The sequence below is a fragment of the Pinus tabuliformis genome, chromosome 5_1 (assembly GCF_031772625.1).
Source record: "Pinus tabuliformis cultivar Carrire ecotype Pingquan chromosome 5_1, CPIR1, whole genome shotgun sequence".
In the NCBI taxonomy this organism is placed as follows: Eukaryota; Viridiplantae; Streptophyta; class Pinopsida; order Pinales; family Pinaceae; genus Pinus; species Pinus tabuliformis.
Genome location: NC_142305.1, coordinates 588,506,092 through 588,515,971, shown reverse-complemented (window position 1 = coordinate 588,515,971; position 9,880 = coordinate 588,506,092). Strand labels below are relative to the sequence as shown.

General features: G+C 35.8%; 1 protein-coding gene across 1 annotated transcript; it reads left to right on the top strand.

The window, feature by feature from the left end:
- Positions 1-8,103: 8,103 nt before the first annotated feature.
- LOC149166226 (uncharacterized) lies at positions 8,104-8,685 on the top strand. The gene has a single exon (XM_089430106.1). The coding sequence runs from the start codon at positions 8,104-8,106 to the stop codon at positions 8,683-8,685; it is 582 nt and encodes a 193-aa protein (XP_089286232.1).
- The last annotated feature ends 1,195 nt before the right edge of the window (positions 8,686-9,880 follow it).

Below are 9,880 nucleotides of genomic sequence, written 5' to 3'. Positions count from 1 at the left end.
AATCTCGGGCATTTAGCTCATAGATGTATGACAAAAATTCATAAAAAGAATCATAAGAATTCAGGAATTTCATTCAATAAGTTCATGCACCAACATCACATGACAATACATCATCAACATTAAGAGCTACATATAAATTTCCGTAAAGAAATTATTTAATTTCACAGCTCTTAGATCAATGCATCTTATTTACAATACATAAAAAGGGAAAATTGAAGGTGGGACTTCAATTTTCCACCCAACCATAGAACTACTATAGACAAAATCACTTACAACAATCACACACGAGCCAAATCCATGATTTAAGGGGAATTTCTTTTCATTATATTTAGCAGGAAGGCTCATTCAGTACACAGAGGATAGGGAATACATAAGACATTGGGTGGTTTATTAGCTAGTTAAGCACACCATATTTGACAATAATGTAAGGCCTATATTTTACAAAATAACATGACAATCAAAATTATATGTAGATTAACCAATTGAAATGTAGATACATACCTAGATATCCTTTTTGAAGTCAATATATGGGATGTTGTTGCTCCAAGCTTACTCCCACTGCCAAACCAACTGATTCCTCCCTACCTATCTAGGATCAACTTATTTGGTTCCCAGACCAAGAAGACTTCAGAATTGAAGTATTTTGGCCTCTGTGCCCAAAAATCCAAAAGTAATACTCAATTCTCCCAATTTATGGTCACTTCTCGAGCCCCAAGCTCATCCCTTACTATACACAACCACCCCTTCAACATAATTTTCCCCTTTCCTTATGTCTCATCTCCTTTCAAAAGAACCCCTGTCCCCCTTAAACAAGATCTGCTAGGAATATTATATGCTTTCCACTGCCTCTGCATCAGGAAAAATATATCAAAAAACCATCCTCTGTAACTTTCCTTCCTTCAAGATAAATAATATCCATTAGGCAGTCACTTCCCTCATTAATTGACCACCCTTTGAAAAATATTCACGTCCCTCAATTTTCCATCCTTAAAATGTTCATGTTTGCCTTTTGAAAATATCCATAATCATTAATATGTTTAATTTTTGAATAATATATATACACCCTTAATAGATATGCAAATAATATTTTTTAAATTATTTCAAGATATGAGACAAATGAGATTGAATGAGGTAATATGAAAGGTTAACACTAGGCTCTTAATTTATTCCTATAATTGATTACTATTATGAGGTAGTTAACCTTTTAAATATTTATAATTCCAACTGTAATTTCATTTAAATGATTTAGTTTAAAGGCTTCTTTTAGTTAGTGCTTTTTTCTAATATAATCTTCAGAATATCCCTCAATGTAATTATATATATATATATATATATAGCCTTACTTATATATATTTATTATGTATAGATATGCAAATAATATTTTTTAAATTATTTCAAGATATGGGACAAATGAGATTGAATGAGGTAATATGAAAGGTTAACACTAGGCTCTTAATTTATTCCTATAATTGATTACTATTATGAGGTAGTTCAACCTTTTAAATATTTATAATTCCAACTATAATTTCATTTAAATGATTTAGTTTAAAGGCTTCTTTTAGTTAGTGTTTTTTTTCTAATATAATCTTCAGAATATCCCTCAATGTAATTATATATAGAGTCACTCTTAATTTTAGGTATTTAAAAATTATATTTATTTATAGTTTGAATTTATATAATTGATATTATATTGAAATCAAAATATTGTTTATCAGTTATGATGTAAATAGAAAATATTTGCAGTGATGAGTAAGGATGTAACTCCTAAATGGAGTGTTGTATTATTAAATATTTATAATCAATTGATGTATACTAGTGCAGTGCATGCGACACATGCATATGTAGCTATCATATGCATGCCTCGTATGCATGCTAATATTCTTATGTTCTATGTAATTTTAGGTGGGTCATTGTTTCATGTGATTCGAGGTGGGTCATTACATACACTCGTATTTTAGAAAACTTTTTCCTGTAGTTAGGGTTTATATAATATATCAATAATTATTTTAGTGATTATTATAATCATGCAAGAACTGTCTTCTATGATTGAATTCTCATTTAATGTGAGGACACTTTAAAATTTGTGTTTTGAAAATTTATGGGTTTACAAATTTAGACGTCATGCCCTGCCCCAACCAGACTCCCAAGCTATTCTAGAATCCTCCTATCCTTCCTAATCTCTTTCGCTCCCATCCTATCCATCCTCTACTAGAATATGCCATGGCATCAAATATACTGATGTAACCATTCATAAACCTCAAGGGAGACATCATCGACTATATCGACCTAATTTACCAGTAGGCATCTAATAGTCATCATCACATGTCTAGGGGAGCGTGACTCACACAATCCTCCCATAACTCCATGTTTTAGAGGATAAACAGTGGGAACACCTCCACCCCTCCTAGTAGGACCATGCTCAACACCCTATCGTGGAATCTCATTGGGCTTCAATTGTTCTTGTATTTTTTCATCATGTGGTTGATTTCATAACCATACTATTTGCAATGTAAACACTTGTACACACATAATAACATATGCATCAATATATTCAAAACTAATTGTATTCAGATAATAGTTTCTGCACAGTCCTAATATGTTGCCATCTATGATATTGGTCTTTGAGTTTACCATTTTTTTTTTCAACTGAAGAAATCGTGCCTGGAGGAGCTCTCAGACATACATAGTCCTACCTAAAATTGGACCACAAGACCTATGGGCACCGAACCTCCCCATCTAACCATTAGACCTTTGAGTTTACTTAACATATTTGGCTATATCCAACCAATATACCTATAGTTATAATTCACATTAAGTAGTCAAGTGTGGTCGCTATAGTTATTTTTGTCTCTTCAATAATAGAAAATATGTGGTATTTAACGCAATCACACATTTCATTCATAACATAATTCATATTGGTATCCATGTACTAGCAATGTGTACATATTTAATTACACATACATGAAAAAACATAATCATTTGAAATAACATTCTTAAATGTAACTCTTTATTGTTATAGATAAGTTCAAAATTATAGCCCTAGAAATCTAACAAACTAAGGTAAGGATATACAAAACACAGTTTTTTTTTTAATCTTTAAATCAAAATAAGTTGGGATAATTTTGGCATATGGTCTCTACATCTTCCTAGGTATAATGTCTAGGACTATACTTGTCCCATTGGATCTTAACTTGGTCCACTAGGCGGTTCCTGAGTTGTCGAAACCTTTGTTCCAATATCCGTAATGGTTCGACCAAGACAGTTCCCTCATCTGATACCTGTAGGTAGGTGTTGTTGATATTGAGGTCAATGAGGGTGGTATCATTGTCCTAAATGGAAGGGTAATCTGTTATGATATGAAATAATGTAATCATACTTATTACACCACATAGGTCTTTATAGTTCATCAAGGGTTGTTTACTAATGATTTTAGCTCAATGTTTTCAATATTTTGCAAATGTAATTCACAATCCTTCTTTACTAATGCCACCATGTTACAATCCATCCGCATGATTTCTACATGGATTCCTCCTTATGATACTTAGTTATCTTTGATGTTCTTTTTCGAGAATATATATTCGAAATGTAACCCAATTTACAAATAAACAAATGTATGTGAATACAGATATAAACTCAAGTCAACTTGTAAACATATTCTTATATCAAATTTATATTTATGTGTAGATAAAAATTGTAGGTATTCGTAATAAGATGTAATGCAAATACATCGTATAAATACTGACCATCGTCACTCTCTCTCTCTCTCTCTCTCTCTCTCTCTCTCTCTCTCTCTCTATATATATATATATATATATATATATATATATATATATATATATATATATATATATATATAACCAATATCTAGTGTTAATGTTTTATAATCCAATCAATTTAAGTTTTACCTGTTGGTAAATTGTGGTGTTTTGTTAATTGTAGTTCCTTATTGTTTACAAGCATTAACAACTTTGTTAGTAATTTCTTTTATTGAATATTAAGCCGCTTACAATAACCTCTTTTTTTTTTTTAAGAGTGGTTCACGGACACCCTGGTATAACAGGTAGTGCTACGTCCACAGAAAAATCTGGGCTAACTCCCCTCGACCTATTGCAAGACCTGACCCCAAGGGCTTCGGTGAGAATGGACCTTGTGACCTCCCGATGGCGAGGCACTGATTTTGACCAACTAAGCTAACCCTTGGGGCTTACAATAACCCCTTCTTATTGTTAAGTAAAATCGATTTACATAAAGTAATACACTTTGCATATAAAATTTCATTCCAATATTTTTGTGTATAAAAGTTAATCAAATATATTATGATATGAATAATCACTAACTTTATAAATATAAAATTAGTAAAATATCTTCTAACTTTAACAATAGATAAATAAACTATCATCTAAACTTATCACGAATAACCTGTTTATGATAATTATAAAAAGTAAATACATAATCACCTTATCTCTCTAAATATAACAAATGGTTTAGTAAATGGGGTATTGGCTTGAATGTGTGTCCCATAAACAACAAAGAGATAAAAGCATTTGTTATGGAAAAATTCCACAAGTGTACTTGGGATAAGGAGCTAGGAAGAAAGAAAAATTACTATATTGAAGTGTTTAATTCCACTCATAGTCATAAACCAAAAGCACACATAGAGGTCAATATCTCTTGGAGAGCCAAAATTCTTATTACTCAGTTAAGGACTAATTCTCATCAACTCCGTTGTGAAACAGGGCGCTGGAAAAGCCCAAAGGAAGTGTGGAAGGAAAGAGTATGCATTTGTTGTTCTTCCGGAAAAGTGGAAAAAAAAACATTTCATTTTAGAATGTGAGGCCTTCAAAGGAAACAAGAAAAGTTATGCAGATATGCTGGCAGCTAGCTCTTGGGATAATCTATTTAGCGAGGGGTTTGTCGAGAAGCTGGGAGCATTTATTTTAAAGCTTCACAGAAAAAGGGCCGAATACATCAAGCAGATGAAGAAACAATGTGTCACATATGCTATCTTTAGCCTTGTGGACGTTAAAAATAATCTTTCTTTCTTTCTTTCTATATATTAAGTTGAATCTCATTTTGTTATTCCCAAGTATTCCCAATAAGTTCTCTGGATTCCTACTACATGTAATTATTTAAGTTATCTATAAATAAAAAAAATTCTATTACATATTCTACTTTATATAATGTAATATTGTTGATTATTATCATTGTTAATGCAAATTAGTAAATAATCTTGTTGATTACTAATTGCATTAATAGTTAATACAATTTCCTTATCTCAGCAAAATTTAGATTTTATTCTATTCAAATCAAAATATTAAAGCCATATTGTTCACATTTGCATTTTAATATTTTTTTAAATAACATTATACATGTAGATACATTCCACTCCAACTCATGGTAAGTGAAAAATTTCTTAGTGTATTAACAATATTAAATAATAGTTATGACCATTACATAGCGATTTTTTTTTTTTTTTAAGATTTATGAGCTTAATTTTAGAAAGAACAAAACACATTATTTAAATGGTCATAGTATATTACTAAATAAGAGTTGATGTCCCCTAAATCAAACAAACTCATAAATCTTATATGATCATGAGTTTTTCATTTCAATCAATTTTTTTAATATATATTTAAACTAAAATAAATTATTTAATAATTTTTTAGTATTTTATATTTACATCAATTTATTAAAAAATTGTAAAATATAATTTTTCAGAAAAATTGAAATTTAATTAGTTCTATTTTAATAAAAAAAATTAATATATATTTAAATTAAAACACATTAAAATTAATATATATCTATATATATATATATATATATATATATATATATATATATATATATATATATATATATTATAATTTTGCGTCTTTGAAGTATATTGTTGCTGCTTCGCATGCAATGATACTCCACCTTTCTAGCTTCCTCTGCAGTCAAGGTTTCGAACCCTCCCCGTCTTTGGCCTGGAACAGCTCTCCTTCTTACGGCGGAATAATTTCTCGATGGCCGATTTCTTTTTCCAATGATTTCAAAATTGCCTTGGTTATTGGAAAGCTGGTTTTAATCTTCTGTCAGGGTACCTTCGTAGGATTATCCCACTTTTAGTCAAATTGACGGCCTGTTGTTGTCACCATGCCGTAAGGCTTTGATTGTCTCCTCAGAGCCAGTACTTGCTCAAACTCCAGGAAGTGTCCCTTTTCTGTCCTTTTCGATCTACCCGATTACTCTACATGCTCTCTTGCTATCAGAACGGTTCCATCCCCACATTCCCTCTCTCCAGGCTTTTATATCATCCGGGTTCTCCCTTCTGACGAGGATCAGAGCGCTTTTACTCCCCCTGTACAAATATGGAAAGGCAATCTGACAAATATCCCTCCGAATCCAAACATAGATCTTTGGGAGGTGTATGGAAGGTGGGACCGACACGGAGGCTTTGATTCGGGCCACCATGGAAGTTGAGCGGGCATGGGAGAATGCCACACAACCAGGGGGCTGGCAACCAACCCTGAATGATATGATCGTTAATCCATCTTTAAAATTTGCTGATAGGGAAAGACCACGTCACTCATCTCATAAAGGGGATAAGATGGCCTGCAACAAAAGTGGCTCTCTCGAGCACCCGAGTCGGTATAACAAATCCCAAAACCCCGTAAAAACCATGGCTCCGCCTACAGCAATCAAGCTCGACAGCGCTTTCTTGACAGAGAGGATTGAAAGCCTGCAGAATCTTGCTCTTATTGGCAGGTGGCATTTTCCCGAGATGAACGACGCCGAGATGAGAAAATGGCTTGCAACTCATTGGAAGCCAGTGATAGGATACACCCCCATTATCTCAAATCTCATGAAGGAGTGGTATTGTTTCCACTTTCTTAGTGCTGCTGATGTTGAGGCTATCCTCAAAGGTCCGTGGGTCTTTAGAAGGAGCTTCCTAGCTCTGTATAGATGGTACATTGGATATGATCCGCTGAAAAACATGCCTGCTAATAACCTCATTTGGGTAAAACTTCCGAATCTGCCTCTAGAACTATGGTCTAAGGAAACCCTTGAGGAAATAGGCAACTCAATCGGTAGATTTGTCTACGTGGACCCCTGGTGTTTAGGAGAAAAGGATAAGAGAATAGCTTGGGTCCTCATAGAGAAATCCTACCGAGGGGGATATCCAGATCATATTGAGATCACCTGGAGAGATCAGACAATCAAGCAGAGACTAGACTTCTGGGGCATCCCATTTAGATGCGCAGCTTGCCATAGAACAAGCCATCTCATAAAAAATTGCCCTCAGTATAAGATTCTAAAAAGCAGATTCAACCAACGAAAGGAAAGGAGACATTCCTCGACGGCCAGTTTATCCTCCACAGAGCTGCTGGATGACCAGCACCCCAAGGCTTTAACTCCCCAGAGGACAACATCACAGGTCAATTCTCCGGCTCCAGAATCCAGGCTCGGCAGCCCCGATAATTTTGACGGCCCTTTAAACAGCAGCCGCGCAGTTTTACAATGCTCTCCCATCCCAGAACCAAAGGAAGATTCAGCTGTTCCCTCCCCTATCCCTATGCAGGTAAAGGATTTTTCCATGGGTTCTCTACCCATCCCCATCTCGTCATCCTCTCCAACCCCTGATAAGTCTCTTCTATCTCAAATAAAAGGTAAAGGCCCATGTTTATCTGTCACCCCTGTCAACTCCCCTGTCTCATCTCCAACTAACCCATGCGATAGCGATCTGGATTTCCTACTTAGCAGAAAGTCCTTAGAACTAGAGCCTTTAACTATCCACAAACCAAAGAACCAGGCCTCCCCCCTCATCAGCCCGGACTCAGCAAAAAACATAACTGTTCAAAAAAAGAGTAGGGGTGGCAGCAGGAATTTCAGAGGAAGGACTACTGTAACAGACAGAGGGGTTAGGAATCTTTCATTGGTGGATGTTCCTATCTATGGCATGACGAACTCACAGCCTCTTAGAGAAAGCACGGCTGGTCAACCCTCCAAATGACTTTTATAATTTCTATGAACATCAGGGGTCTTGGCATTGACCCCAAATTCCTAATGCTAAAGAACTTCTTCTATTCCTCTAGACCTGGAATCATTCTTATCCAAGAAACTATGCACAGCCGTGAGGCTTCCATCTCTTACTTCAGGAAAATGTTTCCAACTTGGTACATGGTGGCCACAGAGGCAAGGGGTTTATCAGGAGGCCTAGCAACCTTATGGGATCCTCATCAAATCAAAGCTAAGGCATACAGATGTTTTGCAGGAATCATCATTTCGGCTTCCATCAGGGGCAAAGATTTCCCCATAAATATCTTAAACATCTATGCGCCCTATAAGAATAGGGCCCCTTTTTGGGAAAGGTTCTTTGCCTCAGATATGTTTGATATTGAGCACCTGATTATTGCAGGTGACCTAAATGTAACATTGAGCTCGGAGGAATGTTGGGGAAGCTGCAAGAAAAAGGACCCGATCGCTGATAGCATAAAGCTTGAGATTCTAAATAAGAATTTGGTGGATATCACCCCATCTGAGATGAAGCCAACATGGGTTAATGGCAGAACAGATAAGGCCTATATCGCAAAAAGAATCGACCGGTTTTTAGTGCATACCAGCATCATAGATAAAATGGGTATGCCTATTTCAACAGTGGGGAACATACTCATCTCCGATCACAGGCCTATTCTTTTATTCTAGCGGGGAAAAGGCTTCAGATTGGGGTATTCCTTTAAATTCAATAAAAATCTTCTCCAGGACCCGGTCTTTAATGAATACATTTCCAAGGCATGGAAAGAGCTCACTGCCCAAGCATTGTCTCCCCCTTTCTTAACTTTCAGAGAAAAGATGGCCGCTTTGAGAAAGCTGGTGAAGAAATGGCAATCTGATAAAAGGAAAAGTGACAGACAGGATTTACAGCTAGTGCAACAGGAGCTGGATAGTCTTTTAAAACTGTTAGAATCCAACTCATGCTCCTTTAGCCAGAAATGCAGTATTAGAGATCTTGAAAGGAAAAAATACAAATTACTGAAGCAGGAGGAATCTTTTTGGAGGCTTAAAAGTAGCACTATGGCTCAAGGAAGGAGATAAGAACACGAAATTTTTTCATAATTTTGCAAACGCCAGACGTGAGAAAAACTCCATCTGGAAAATAAGAGATGCAAATGGCAGCTTCCTTGTTTCCCAACATGACATCACAAAGGAAGCTGTAAGCCACTTCAAGAAACAATTTAGCAGGAGGACAGATGTTGGATTTCGAGACATTCTATGGGGTATTGAAGTGATGCCACAGATGTTTGACGATGTCAAAAATGAGGCCCTGTTCCGGCCGGTCACCGAGAACGAGCTTCTTGGAATTCTGAAATCCTTCAAGAAAGATAAGAGTCCAGGCCCCGATGGCTGGACAATCGAGTTCTTCACTCATTTCTTCGACCTCATCAAACATGATTTGCTGAGGATGGTGGAAGCGTCTAGGATGTCTGGCAGCATTCACCATCTCCTTTCTTCCACTTTGATCGCATTAATTCCGAAAAAGGGGGAAGCAGAAACTTTCCATGACTTCAGACCGATATCATTATGCAACATCTCTTTTAAAATCATCACCAAAATTATTGCTGAAAGAATCAAAGATACTCTGGCCACCTTTTTAACCAAGGATCAACATGCTTTTCTCAAGGGCCGCAACATACTGGATGCAGTGGCTAATACTCAGGAGTGCCTGTTCTCCATGTCTTCTCAAAATATAGAAGCGGCCATCATGAAAATTGACCTGCAAAAAGCTTTCGATTGCTTAGACTGGGGGTATATTAAATGTCTCCTGGCCAAGATTGGTTTGGGTCCCAATGTCATCCGGTGGATCATGGCCTGCGTAGAGTCTGTGAACTATGCAGTTATC

What these genes read in the sequence shown, in the direction of transcription:
- LOC149166226 (XM_089430106.1), top strand. Translation starts at nt 8,104, where the DNA reads ATGCACAGCCGTGAGGCTTCCATCTCTTACTTCAGGAAAATGTTTCCA.